Below are 14,917 nucleotides of genomic sequence, written 5' to 3' on the forward strand. Positions count from 1 at the left end.
CATTCTGATGAACCCTAGAGGAAGGGAGCAAAGTCGGTGCGGTTTGGCCGAGGGGCGGGGTGAGGACCGCGCAGGCTCAGCTTCTCGGCTGGAAGAGGAAGTCGCGAGTGCAGGCGTCTGCGGCCCCCATGGTGACCACACGGACTTCCGTCGTACCCGCCCACCTCTACCTGCCCCTAACCCCGCGAGGCGCACCATGGCAACGAGACTTCTGCGTCGCGGAAGCGGGTCCCGCAGGTCGCCACGGTTGGGGGAAACGCGGCGGATGCCGCCCCCATCCCGAAGGGGACTCGAAAATGTACAGCCAGCGGTTTGGCATCGTCCAGCGGGAGGTTAAGGGCCCTACCCCCAAAGTGGTGATCATGGTAAGCACAGGATGTGTCTGCCGGACCCTTCAGCTTTCTCCATCTCTGCACTCTCCAGGCCTGGCGGATCCCATTTCGGCCCTCCACCCGGGGCCTTCTCGAGGGGAATGGGTGCCGCCTGATGTAGTGGGTTGAATTTTGAAAGAAGGAAGATAAGGTCACTCACCTATCTACCCCACCTTTCACCCACTCATCCCCCTCTATTTTCATCCTTACAGCCTTTCATCTGCCCCCAAAGTTATAGTATTTAGGTTCTGTTTTTGGAGAATCACCACTAGGGATCTTAGGGTTTTTCAGTCTCCAAGACACCGGAAGGATGTCTGTACCCCATGCAGTGGCGAGTGTGTGTTATGGAAAGAGCACCCAGCCCAGAGACAGATCTGGGGGCAGGGCTGGCCTATGATTTGGAGCTGGTCTTTCACTCCTAGGAAAATCGTCTGGGGAAGGGGAATTAGGTTGTGAGTGGTTATAGCACCCAACGCCTTTCCTGTGCGAACTCAACCAGTAACCATTGCTGGACTGAAGTGTCCCTTCAGACCTGGGAAAAACACAGGTGCCTGCCTCTAAGGCTGGAATGGTGGTAGTAGGGCAGGGAAATATGCTTACTGCAGAATTTGATAGTTCCTGCTGAGAACCTCAGACGCTATTGGTCCATACATGTAGATTCCTTCATTTCTACAAACTAGTTTCTACCCGCCAGAAAACTGCCATGTAGGCAGAATTATTGCTTGAGCCCCTGCTGTGTACGCAGTATTGTGGGAGATACAGGGGTGAATACAATGATCCTGGAAGGTTAATCCTTTACTGAAGCCTGAGCCCTCCCTTCAAGGAGCTTATACAGGTTAAGTATCCCTTATCTGAAATGCTTGGGACCAGAGATGTCTAGAATTTCAGATTTCTTTTGGATTTTGGAAAACTTGCATATACATAATGTAATATCTTGGGGAGGAGACCCAAGTCTAAACACTGAATTTATCTATATTTCATTACCTCGAAGGCAATTTTATTTTCCCCTTGGGGATGCTGAATAAATATGTGTCGTTTTGACTGTGACCCCTTACATGAGGTCAAGTGTGAAATTTTCCACTTATGCCATCATGTGGGTGCTCAAAAAGCTTCAGATTTTGGAGCATTTCAGATTTCTTATTTTCAAATTAGGGGTGCTCAACTTGTAATCCAATTGCAAAAAAATTATGTGTAATGAAACCACTAAAGGTTAACATGGTAAATAATGATGTGCTATATTGTCTGTGGTGTCACTTTATGGAAGAAAGATCAGTGATACAGTTGTATTATGCTCCACAGTGCACAGAGCAAACTTCAGTCAACCTATAGACCTGCTCCTCCTTTAGGTCTGAGTACTGCAAGATCTGGAGCTGGAAAGCATGGGACACGTTAGTAGGCTGTAGGGTTCAAGGTGATAATTATAAACACACTTCATGAAGGACAGAAGATCTACTTTGGGTTCTGTATCCAAACACAGGGCTCAGGGGCTGAGCCATTGTTGGGTGCTATTACTTGTGTTGGGAACCAATAAGGAACAAAAAACAAACAAAATCACTAAACCAGAGAAGCAGGCCTGTTGAATACTTTGCACTTAAGAAGAATTAAGAGGAAAAGGAAGAGGTTAGAGTTGGTGCATCTGCTCCTCCAGTGTCTGAGTGTGATAAGAAAGATAGATGTTAGAGGTAGCAGAACTGTGTTGCAAGAATTAAAGCCACCAACAGATGAGAATTGGGCCCTAAACAATTCCCCAGGAGAAACATATGAAAAATGTAATGTCTGAAGTAATGGTACATCAAAAGGAGCAGCTATTTGATGAGTGTCTCCTAGGAATCCATTAGGAGGATACTTGTTTTGCTCATTTGACAGGTGAGAAAACTAAGATTCAAAGAGATTAAGTAACTTGCTCAATTCAGTTAGTAATGGACAGAGGCCAGAATCAAACCTAGGATGTAAAGCATTGTTCTTTAAGACAACCGAACTGTAAATTATAATCCTAATAACTATAATTTGAGATGCTACAGTAACAAAAAGCCTTCAGTGACCCTGAAAACCCAAAGTAGTTAGTAAAATATCCTGTGTTTTCCTGACTTTAGCATGGTTTAGAGCTGTGATGTCCAATAGGTAGCCACTAGTCACATATAGCATTTGAGCACTTGAAGTGTGCCTAGAGTCACATATTGACAAGATAATATTTTGGATATATTGGTTAAATAAAATATACTATCAAAATTAACTTACCCTGTTTCTTTTTACTTCTTTAAATGCAGCCACTTGAAAATTGAGAATTACATATCTGTTTTGCATTATATTTATATTGAACAGTACAGATTTTGAACAATGCCACGACTGTGCCGGGATTGGCATCATCTTTTTTGAGAACTCCAGGTCATACCCCTAACTTATCAAGAGATTGGGTCCTTCCCAGACCGGAGTCCTTCACATGATTCCCAAGCTTTAAAAGGCTTCCTGACCCCATGGGTACTGCTCATGGTGTTTCTCACCTCTCCAACCAAAATATACCTCAGCCCTGTTTCCTGTCCTGACAGCTGGAGCCAGTGTTTCTAGATTATCTTGGTGTTTCATTCCTGTTCTCAGCCCACACTGGGAGCCTTAATTCCTGCTGTGTATGGTGCCCAGGGTGCCACTGTGATCCTCCTTTGCTTTATTTTCACAGATCTGTATTAATAAAATGCCATCAGTATTGGAGAACAGTCATCTAATTAACTGGCTGTAGGCTCCAAATAATTCTGACATGGATTAGCTACTTTCCGTGATATAACCCCCAACATCATCTTCTGTCTCCTTACCACCCCAGGCTTGCCTTATCTTGTTCAGCTAAATCTAGGTACCTCATGCCTACCCTGAGCCCTGAATCTTTTCATTAAACCGTCTTCAAGTGTTGATTTTCTTTCCTCAGGAGACTTCATTACAAACACGTAACCCTAGTATTTCTGGTAATCCTGATAGTGATATTCTAAATGTAAATGATCAGATTGACTCTCTCTCTCTGCCTCTTGAGAGTTTTATTTCTATGAATCAGCACCCCAGTGTCTCACAACTCACCTAAGGATGACTTGATAAAACTGTTCCTGAGAATACAAAGCTCAAGACTATGGATTTCGTGGTGGCTCCAGGAGGTGCAGAAATTGCATCAAGCCCACACAGCAACATTGTTTCATTCATTCATTCATTCATTCATTCATTCATTCATTCATTCATTCCTATTGAGAACCTCACTGTAGTAGGCATTATGTTCAATGCTAGGAATACAGAAAGGAAAAAGATATAGTCTCTGTGATTTCATTAAGTGCATCTATATATATTCAAATGGCACGTGCATTTCTAACTTTTTTAGTGGACATTTCTGTAAAAACAATACATTTACAGAAATTCAAAGTAGCCCAAAAGGTCAGGAACACACTGTTTGCATTAAAACTTCTGGGCACCCTAGAAATAGGAATAAAGCTCTACCACCAGCTTTTTTTCTTTTCCCTTCTTTCTTCCTCCCTCACTTCATTTCTTCCTTCTTAGTAAAAGATCTTTTATTGTCACAACTCATTATATATCCATATACATATACACACATATATAAACATATATACATGTATATACACATATATCCTATATATTCACATAATAGCATCTTTTCATTGAAAGTATTTTGATGTGATAACTATGGTGTCTGACCAGGAGAAATAATGTGGAATCATGGGTGGCTATGTCAAGGTCAGGAATTAGAAGACCTCTAATTCTTGTTTTATCTGCCCTATTTGAAGCAAATTCAGCAAATCACTTAATGTCTCTGGGTTTGACTAGATAATCTCAGCAGAGTCCTGTTCACATTTTTAACTTTGTAATTTCCATCAACTTTTTTCCAAATGGCACTTTAGAAATATTTGAGACTGTTTTGATGACATCTTAGGTATAGGCTCAGAGAATGAAACAAGTTACTCTTTAGGTGCATAAGCTGTATTCAGTTGTAGTAGGATGTATTAGTTTTTTATATCCAATTTTATTTAGTATGAGTATTGATTGAGAGCATAACTAATTGAAAATATGCAGTTGATTCTTTGGCTTATTATAAGTGATAGTTGGTTTTTGTTTTCAGAGACCCAAGCCTCCTAAAGGCCAAGGGGCTGAGCACCATCTAGAAAGAATCCGACGCAGCCATCAGAAGCATAATGCTATTTTGGCTTCCATTAAGTCAAATGAGCGGGATCGCTTGAAAGTTGAGTGGGACCAGCACAATGACTGCAAGTTTTTGGACAGCCTTGTGCGAGCAAGAATCAAGGATGCTGTGCAAGGGTTTATCATTAACATTGAAGAAAGACGAAATAAGTAAGGCTCACAAACCTGGGACCCAAACCATGAAATATTCCTAAAACCACAATTTGAGATTGACCAGTCAAAAATCAAATTTAGGAAGGATCATGACTGAGATATATCAAATCCATAGCTATTGCTGGTTAATATTTTTAATATTTTTCTTGTGGTAACCTATGTTTTGATGAAAAACAATATATTGTTTCATGTTTCATTATTTTGATTGAAACCTGTTGATTTTACTCTTGTTAAAAATATATATTTCATATCTTATTTATATGTGACCAAATAAAATATGGTGCAGTTGGTTGGGCTTAGTGGGTCATGCGTATAATCCTACCACTTTGGGAGGCTGAGGGGGGAGGATTGTTTGAGCCCAGGAGTTTGAGACCGGCCTGGGCAACATAGTGAGACCCCATCTCTACAAAAAAATTTAAAAATAGCTGGGCATAGGGGCCTCTGGCTGTAGTCCCAGCTGTTCAGGAGGCTGAGGTGGGAGGATCACCTGAGCCCAGGAGGTCAAGGCTGCAGTGAGCCATGATCACAGTGCACTCTAGCCTGGGTGACAGAGCGAGACCCTGTCTCAAAACAAAACAAAACAAAACAAACCAACTAGTCTTATTTTATGGCAGACTGCAATGATCTTTCTCTTCTTACAAATTAGACCTATAATTCTGAAATTTAATATAACAAAAATCAATAAAATTTTGCATGTAGCATGACAGTTTTTTTTTTTTTTTTTGGCTTTTTGTTTCAGGCTACGTGAACTTTTAGCATTAGAAGAAAATGAGTATTTTACAGAAATGCAATTGAAGAAAGAAACCATTGAGGAGAAAAGAGATAGGATGAGAGAGAAAACTAAATTACTAAAAGAGAAGAATGAAAAAGAGAGGCAGGATTTTGTGGCTGAAAAGCTAGACCAGCAATTCAGGTAATGAAATCAGAAAACACACAAACAGAATCCAAAGTTGGTACTTTAAAATGGATTTGAGAATGCTAATTTAAAGTAAATTAGTCTTAAGAGGATATACACAGTAGTAACTAAGTCTTGGCAGTATATTACATATCATTGAATAATACAATGTGTGCTTGAGAACTATGTTCTAATGTTCTGTGCTTGCTTCTCAATTAGAATGGAAGTAACAAAGGAGATTATGTTACTGAACTTTAGGTATTAACCTCACCCTTGCTGTTGGCAGGAAGTTCTTCAAAAGCTCCTATGCCAAGAAATCTTTGGTAAAGTTGGGCTCTCCCCCTACTGCTATAATCTCTACCTGTGTGTGCTTGGGTTCCCTGGGGGGTTTTTTTTGGTTGTCATTTTTGAGACAGGGTCTTGCTCTGTCACCCAGGCTGGAGTGCAGTGGCATGATCATGACTACAACCTCCAACTCCTGAGCCTGAAGTGATCCTCCCACCTCAGCTTCCCAAGTAGCTGGGACTACAGGCATGCACCACCTTGCCCAGCTAATTTTTTGTATTTTTTGTAGAGATGGGGATTTCATCATGTTGCGCAGGGTGGTCTTGAACTCCTGGACTCAAGTGATCCACTTACCTCAGCCACCCAAAGTATTGGGATTACAGGCATGAGCCACCATGCCCGGCTCTCTCTCCTCTCTTCTTTATTGTCTGTTTCCTTGCCTGGTATTCTGATCACTGGGGTCTGATCACCTGGGTTTATAAGGCACTTCCTGACCCAGACCCATGGTGACCCTCAGTTTTCAGATCCCTGGTCTTTACTGTACTCAATCTGGTCCTGTGGTTGCCTCCATATCCCTTTTCATTGTGGTTTTCCATCGTCGGATACTCTTGAGTCTATGCCCTGATAGACTACCCACTACTGTGCACTTACAGAGGGAAGATTTGTATGGGAATGCCCAAGAGTGATCCTCTGAGATGATCTATAGTGTTATATAATTAGAAGCTTAGCAGGTGCTTTTAATATCACAAACCAAGACATTCCTTACCTCTAAAGCAAAAATATACTAAAAAGTCTCCCTCCCTAAAGCTACAGCTCTTAGAGCAAGAGCTATTATATATTTATAATGTTATTATAATTCCTCAGTTATATTTTTAGTGCTTCTGATACTTCTAAGAGTCCGAACATTAAGAATTGCTGTTATTTGGCCGGGCACAGTGGCTCACACCTATAATCCCAGCACTTTGATCACTTGAGGCCAGGAGTTTGAGACCAGCCTGGGCAACATAGTGGGACCTTATTTCTACAAAAAAATTTAAAAAATGGCTAGGCGCGGTGGCTGACATCTGTAATCCCAGCACTTTGGGAGGCTGAGGTAGGCAGATTACCTGAGGTCAGGAGTCCAAGACCAGCCTGGCCAACATGGTGAAACCCTGTCTCTACTAAAAATACAAAAATTAGATGGGCATGGTGGCACACGCCTGTAATCCCAGCTACTCGGGAGGCTGATGCAGGAGAATTGCTTAAGCCCAAGAGGCAGAGGTTGCAGTGAGCCGAGATGGTGCCACTGCACTCCAGTCTGGCCAACAGAGTGACACTCTGTCAAAAAAAAATATATATATATATATATAAAATATATAATATATAAGCATATATATTAATATATATATTTTTTCCAATTCCAAACATATTTTATATATATATATATAAATTCGCTGGGCATGGTAGCACATGCCTCTAGTCCTAGCTACTCGGGAGGCTGAGACAGCAGGATCAGTTGAGCCCAGGAGTTCGAGGTTACAGTGAGCTGCAACTGCAGCACTGGACTCTAGCCGGGGCAACAGACTGAGACCCTGTCACTAAAAAAAAAAATTGCCATTATACTTCGCAGGATATTTTGTTCATTTTGCCCCTTTATTCTTTTCTTTTTTAAAATTGTTGTGGGTAGATAGTAGCTGTGTATATTTATGGAGCACATGAGATGTTTTGATACAGGCATGCAATGTAAAATGAGCACATCATGGAGAATGGGGTAGCCATCCCCTCAAGCATTTATCTTTTGAGTTACAAATAATCCAGTTATACTCTTTAAGTTATTTTAAAATGTACAATTAAGTTATTATTGACTATAGTCTTCCTGTTGTGCTATCAAATAGTAGGTCTTATTCATTTATTCTTTTTTTTTTTTTGGTACCCATTAACTGTCCCCACCTCCACCCCCAACCCCCCAGTATCCTTCCCAGCCTCTGGTAACCATCCTTCTCTATCTCCATGAGTTCAATTGTTTTGATTTTTAAATCCCACAAATTAGTGAGAACATGCAATGTTTGTCTTTCTGTGCCTGGCTTATTTCACTTAACATAATGACCTGCAATTCCATCCATGGTGTTATAAATGACTGGATTTCATTCTTTGTTATAGCTGAATAGTACTCCATTGTGTATGTGTACCACATTTTCTTTATCCATTCATCTGCTGATGGACACTTAGGTAGCTTCCAAATCTTAGCTGTTGTAAACAGCACTACAACAAACACAGGAGTGCAGCTATCTCTTCAATATACTGATTTCCTTTCTTTTGGACCTATACCCAGCAGTGGGATTGCTGGATCTTATGGTAGCTCTATTTTTAGTTTTTTGAGGAACCTCCAAACTGTTCTCCATAGTGGTTGTATTACATTCCCACAAGCAGTGTACGAGGGTTCCCTTTTCTCCACATACTCACCAGGATTTGTTATATCTTTTGGATATAAGCCCTTTTAACTGGGGTGAAATGATATCTCACTGTAGTTTTGATCTGCATTTCTCTGATGATTCGTGATGTTGGGCATCTTTTCATATGCATGTTTGCCATTTGTATGTCTTCTTTTGAGAAATGTCTGTTGAAATCTTTTGCCCATTTTTTGATTGGATTATTGGATTTTTTCTTATAGAGTTTTTTGAGCTCCTTATATATTCTGGTTATTAATCTCTTTTCAGAGGGATAGTTTGCAAATATTTTCTCCCATTTTGTGGGTTTTCTCTTCACTTTGTTGATTGTATCTTTTGCTGTGCAGAAGCTTTTAACTTGATATGATCCCATTTGTCCATTTTTGCTTTGGTTGTCTGTGCTTGTAGGGTATTGCTCAAGAAATCTTTGCCCAGACCAATGTCCTAGAGATTTTTCCCCAATGTTTTCTTGTAGTAGTTTCATAGTTTGAGGTCTTAATAAGTCTTGGATCTATTTTGATTTGATTTTTGTATATGATGAAAGATAGGGTCTATTTTCATTCTTTTGCATATGGATATCCAGTTTTCCCAGCATCATATATTGAAGAGACTGTCTTTTCCCCAGTGCATGTTCTTGGCTCCTTTGTCAAAAATGAGTTCACTGTAAGTGTGTAGATTTGTTTCTGGGCTCTCTATTCTTTTTCATTGGTTTAAGTGTCTGTTTTTATGCCAGTACCGTGCTGTTTGAGGTACTATAGCTCTGTAGTGTAATTTGAAGTCAGGTAATGTAATTCCTCCAGATTTGTTATTTTTGCTTAGAATAGCTTTGGCTATTCTGGATCTTTTGTGGTTCCATACAAATTTTAGGATTATTTTTTCTTTTCTTTTTGTCTTTTCTTATTTTAATTTATTTTATTTCATTTCATTTTATTTTGAGACAGGGTCTCACTCGGTTGTCCAGCCTGGAGTGCATGTTGCCCAGGCTGGAATGCACTTACAGGATCTCAGCTCACTGCAACTCTGCCTCCCAGGTTAGGTTCAAGCAGTTCTCCTGCCTCAGCCTCCCAAGTAGCTGGGACCACAGATGTGTAATGCCACACTCAGCTAATTTTTGTATTTTTAATAGAGACGGGATTTCCCCATGTTGCCCAGGCTGGTCTCGAACTCCTAGTCTCAAGTGATCCACCCACCTTGGCCTCCCAAAGTGCAGGGATTACAGGCATGAGCAACTGTTTTTTCTATTTCTGTGAAGAATGTTTTTGGTATTTTGATAGGGATTGCATTTTGTCTGTAGATTGCTTTGGACAGTATAGACATTTTAATAATATTGATTCTTCCAATCCAAGAACATGGAATATTTTTCAATTTTTTGGTGTCCTCTTCTATTTCTTTCATCAGTGTTTTATGGTTTTCATTGTAGAGATCTTTCACTTCTTTGGTTAATTCCTAGGTATTTAATTTTATTTGTGCCTTTTGTAAATGTGATTACTTTTAAATTTTCTTTTTCACTTTGTTCACTGTAAGCATATAGAAATGCTATTGATTTTTGTATGTTGATTTTGTATCTTGCAACTTTACTGAATTTGTTTAGCAGTTCTAAGAGTTTTCTTGTGGAGTCTAGATTTTTCCAAATATAAGATCATGTCATCTGCAAACAAGGATAATTTGACTTCTTACTTTGCAATTTGGATGTCCATTATATCTTTCTCTTGTCTGATTGCTCTAGCTAGGACTTCCAGTACTATGTTGAATAATAGTAGTGATGGTGCATTTTGCCCCTTTTTTTCAGACACATCTCTCAGTGCAGTGATGATCACATGATATGACCCATGGAATGCCCTAAATCATCGATTTCATCTGTCTTTTAATTTTAGAGTAACTGGCTAGGGTTTTTATATTCAGAAGGGATTTTTAAAGTCCAAATATTACTTGGAAGTGTTTAAAACATAGCCATTAGCATTCATTCATTCAGTAAATATGTTTGGGCTCCTACTTTATGCCAGGCTCTGTGACAGTGAGTGTCACTTAGTTTGTTAGGTCATCTAGTATGAGTGGGGCAGGGTGTCTGTCATGTTAAGCCAGATTCAAGAATGGATGATCCAAAAATACCTGAGTTTAAATCTGGTGGAATACAGAAGGAATAGAAGAGTTCGTTTTTCATAGCACTCAAAATTTGAGTAGACCGGAAATCCAAAGGTCAACAGATGGGAAAAGGAAAAAAATGAAGTCTGTGGAGGGATCAAGACATGGTGCAGAGAAAAGCTTCTTCCATCTGCTCTTTCTGCCATGAAGTCGCTATTAATAATGTGGACAGCCCTAAACCCTCAACCCTCCTACTAGAGGCCAGAAGGAAAAGTAAGCCATTGCAGTGAGTAGTGGATACAAGTTGCAGATGCAGCCGCTAAAAGTAAATTCAGACTGCTAAAAGGAGAGGGAATTGGAAGGTTCAGGGCTTGGGGAGCTGCTGAAGGAGGGCAGTGAAGAAACCCAGAGTGGTAATGCACAGGGCCAGAAGCAACTTGCCACCCTACTTGGCTTGTAGATGGATAACTGAGTTCTACAGGTAGGGATTTGTCTAGGTCTTAAGCTTGAGGTGACCAAAAGAGGATTAGACTTGGATTTTCAAGCCTGTGTAAAGCATGCATTCATACCCTGTCCTCAGTGGGATTTGGACATCTTTGCTACTGGTTGCTGGGGGGAAAAGATGCTGTGAGTGGAAAATGGTATATTAGCCAAGTGACTTTCAATGGACCATTCATATATTTTCTACTCCCTAGTAAATTTCTCTTAATACAGTAAGAAAACCAAATGGTTCATAAGTGGTTATACTTTTAAAATGTATGGATTTAGCAACATTTTACAGATTTCACTTTTATAACTGAGTTTTTGCTAGTTAGATGAATTGTTAAAATTTTTAAAGAAACAAATGTATCCTATAGTGATGTAATTTGAAAACAAATTGTTTTTAATGTTTTGAATGCAACACTGCCAACTCCTCAACATAGATTAGCAAACATACTTTTGAGTAAGGATGCGTTATTAGACCCTATTACTGAAAATATAGTTGAGGCTTTAATATGTATATTAACATAAAGCAGAATGAAAATTTTCCTCTTCTTTTTCTTGTGCTTTTTTTTTTTGTATTCCATTGTGTAAATATACCACAATTTATTTGTTTTCCTGGTGACAGTCATTTCAGTTATTTTCAGTTTGGGACTCTTATGAATAAAGCTATGATGAATAGACATGTCCTTTGATGGCATATGCATTCATTTCTCTTTGATGTATTCAGTGGCATTCGTAGAATATTTGATACCTGGAGTAGATCATTTTTAGTGATCCCTATTATACAGCGAAATTGTTTTCAGCAATAGTAATGAAATGAAATGGATAATAATGACAAGAAAAAATTACCAGTGGTTTTGTTTTGTTTTTAATTTTTAATTTTAAATAATTATATGTTCACAGAAAGTGCACAGATAGTACAGAGATTCCATTTACCTTTCACCTAGCTTCCCCCAATGGTTCTATCTTACATAATCGTAATACAATATTAAAACAAGGAAATTGACAGTCGTGCAAGGTGTGTGTATAATTCTGTGCCATTTTATCACCTGTAGATCTGTGTAACCACCACTACAATCAAGATACAGAATTCCATCACTGCAAAAATCTCCTTCATGTTATCCTTCTAGAGTCATGCTCACTACTCTCACCCCTATCCCCCATCATTCCTAACCCTGGCAACAACTGATCTCTATCCCCATAATTTCATCATTTTAAGAATGTTATATAAATGGAATCACACAATATGCGATCTTTAGAGATTGGCCTTTTTCACTCAACATAATGCCTTTGAGGTCCATCCAAGTTGTTGGAGGTATTGCTAGTTTGTCCTTTTTATTGCTGAGTAATATTCCATTGCATGAATGTACCTCAGTTTGGTTAAACCATTCACTTACGGAAGGACATTTTGGTTGTTTCTAGTTTTGCTCTATTATAAGTAAATCTGACAGGAACGTTTGTATACAGGTTTTTTGTGTGAGCATATGTTTTCATTTATTGAGGATAATTATCATATACTATTGCTGGATTATATGCAAATTTTGTTTTGTTTTGTTTGAGACAGAGTTTCACTCTTGTTGCCCGGGCTGGAGTGAAATGGCGTGATCTCAGCTCACTGCAGCCTCTGCCTCCTGGGTTTAAGCGATTCTGCTACCTCAGCCTCCCGAGTAGCTTGGATTACAGGCATGCGCCGCCAAGCCCAGCTAAATTTTTGTATTTCTAGTGGAGGTGTGGGTTCTCCATGTTGATCAGGCTGGTCTCGAACTCCCAACCTCAGGTGATCCGTCCGCCTCAGCCTCCCAAAGTGCTGAGATTACAGGCGTGAGCCACGACTGCCAGCCGTAAATGTATTTTTTTTTTTTTTAATAAACACTAAACTATTTTCTAGAGTAGCCATACCATTTTATAGTCCTACCAGCAGTATATGAGACATCCAATTTTTCCACATCCTGGTCCTTTTGGTGGTGGCATTATTGTTTTTTTGTTTTGTTTTATTTTGTTTTTGTTTTTAGCTGTTCTAACAGGCGTGCTGTGATATCTCATCATGGGCTTAACTGGTATTTACCTAATGGCTGGTGATGTTTAGCAACTTTTCATGTGCTTATTTTCCATCTGTACATTTTCTTTGGTGAAATGTTTCTTTATATCTTTTGCCCATTTTCTAATTAGATTTTTAGAATTTAGATTGTTTTAGCTGTTAAGTTTTTACCTTTTCTTTTAGCTGTTAAGTTTTGAGAATTCTTCATGTATTCTAGATAGAACTTCTTTGTCCGATATGTGGTTTTTTCCCCCTAGACTATAGCTTCTCTTTTTTTTTTCATGTTTTAAATGGTTTTTTCTTTTTTTCCCCAGTCATTCAGCAGTCCTGTCTTATTTGTCCTATTAAAAGGATCTTTTACAGAGCAAAATTTTTTAATATTAATGAAATCAAATTTATCAATATTTCTTTTATGGATTGTACTTTTGGTACATTATGAAACTTCTTTTTAAATGCCCTGTAATTATACACAGTTAATAATTAGACCTCAGATTAAGGTAGGCATTTCGGGGGTTTATTTTGTTTTGGGGTGTTTTTATTAACGAATAACCTAGGATATTTGGTCAGAATGCCTGTGGATCAGAGGTAGTCTTGCCTCTGTCAGTTGCTGGCAGAGGTGATACAATGAAGCACCAAGGAATCCAAACTCCAGGGCCACAGCCAGCTCTTCAGTCCCAGTTCTACCACATATGAAATGGACAAACTTGGGTAAGATGCTTAACTGCTGTGTGCTTCCATTTCCTCATCTGTAAACCAAGGGTAATAAAAATAATAAAAACGAACTTGCAGTAATGTTCATTGCCATATTGATTGTTATGAAGATTACAAGAGTTCATACGTGTTGAAGTGCTTAGAATAGTGTCTGGAAGATAATAAGCACTTAATAACTTTTGCTAATAATATTCCTACTACTGGCTATGTGACTTGGGAAGACACTTAGGCTCCCTGAGTCTCCGTTGCTTTAACTCTAAGATGGGGATGATAGCTGCTACCTGTAAACTATAAAGCAGTCACAAACATAAAGTTTTCCTCTTATCAATGATTGTTATCATTAGAATAAATAGATATTCTATCATTCAATTTATTTTGTTTAGAGACAGGGTCTTACTGACCTAGAGTGCAGGCTAGAATGCATTGGTATGGTCCTAGCTCACCGCAGCCTCAAACTCCTGAGTTTGAGTGGTCTTCTTGCCTCAGTCTCCCAAGTAGCTAGGACTACAAGTGTGTGCCACCATGCCCAGCTAATTTTTTAAAAATTTTTGTAGAGACAAGGTCTCACTGTGTTGCCCAGGCTAGTGCTGGTCTCCAGGGATCCTCCTGCCTTGGCCTCCCAAAGTGTTGGGATTACAGATATGAGTCACCATGCCTGGCCAGATATCTTGTCTATATATAGTGAGCATCTCAGCCTGATGTGGTGGCTTAGGCCTGTAATCCCAGCGCTTTGGAAGGCTGAGGCAGGAGAATCACTTCAGGCTAGGAGTTTGAGACCAGCCCTGGCAACATAGCGAGACCCTGTCTCTACAAAAAAAAATTTTTTTAATTAGCCAGACATGTTGACATGTGATTATAGTCTCCGCTACTTGGGAGGCTAAGGTGGGAGGATCACTTGAAGCCAGGAGTTCAAGGATACAATGAGCCATGATCACGCCACTGCATTCCAGCCTGGGCGACAGAGTGATACCTTGTCTCTTAAAAAAAAAAAGTGAGCAGGCCGGGCGCGGTGGCTCAAGCCTGTAATCCCAGCACTTTGGGAGGCCGAGACGGGCGGATCACGAGGTCAGGAGATCGAGACCATCCTGGCTAACATGGTGAAACCCCGTCTCTACTAAAAAATACAAAAAACTAGCCGGGCGCGGTGGCGGGCGCCTGTAGTCCCAGCTACTCGGGAGGCTGAGGCAGGAGAATGGCGTGAACCCGGGAGGCGGAGCTTGCAGTGAGCAGAGATCCGGCCACTGCACTCCAGCCTGGGCGGCAGAGCGAGACTCCGTCTCAAAAA

The 14,917-nt window shown here is 39.9% G+C and overlaps 1 protein-coding gene across 1 annotated transcript in view; it reads left to right on the top strand.

The window, feature by feature from the left end:
• Positions 1-184: 184 nt before the first annotated feature.
• Positions 185-14,917, top strand: part of CFAP53 (cilia and flagella associated protein 53) — a 34,386-nt gene continuing 19,653 nt past the window's right edge. Inside the window, exons 1-3 of the mRNA XM_025364940.1 lie at positions 185-365; positions 4,480-4,709; positions 5,452-5,625. Coding sequence (XP_025220725.1) covers positions 297-365; positions 4,480-4,709; positions 5,452-5,625 — 473 coding nt within the window. The 5' untranslated portion in view covers positions 185-296. The remainder of the gene's footprint in view (positions 366-4,479; positions 4,710-5,451; positions 5,626-14,917) is intronic.

The sequence above is a fragment of the Theropithecus gelada genome, chromosome 18 (genome assembly GCF_003255815.1).
Source record: "Theropithecus gelada isolate Dixy chromosome 18, Tgel_1.0, whole genome shotgun sequence".
NCBI lineage: Eukaryota > Metazoa > Chordata > Mammalia > Primates > Cercopithecidae > Theropithecus > Theropithecus gelada.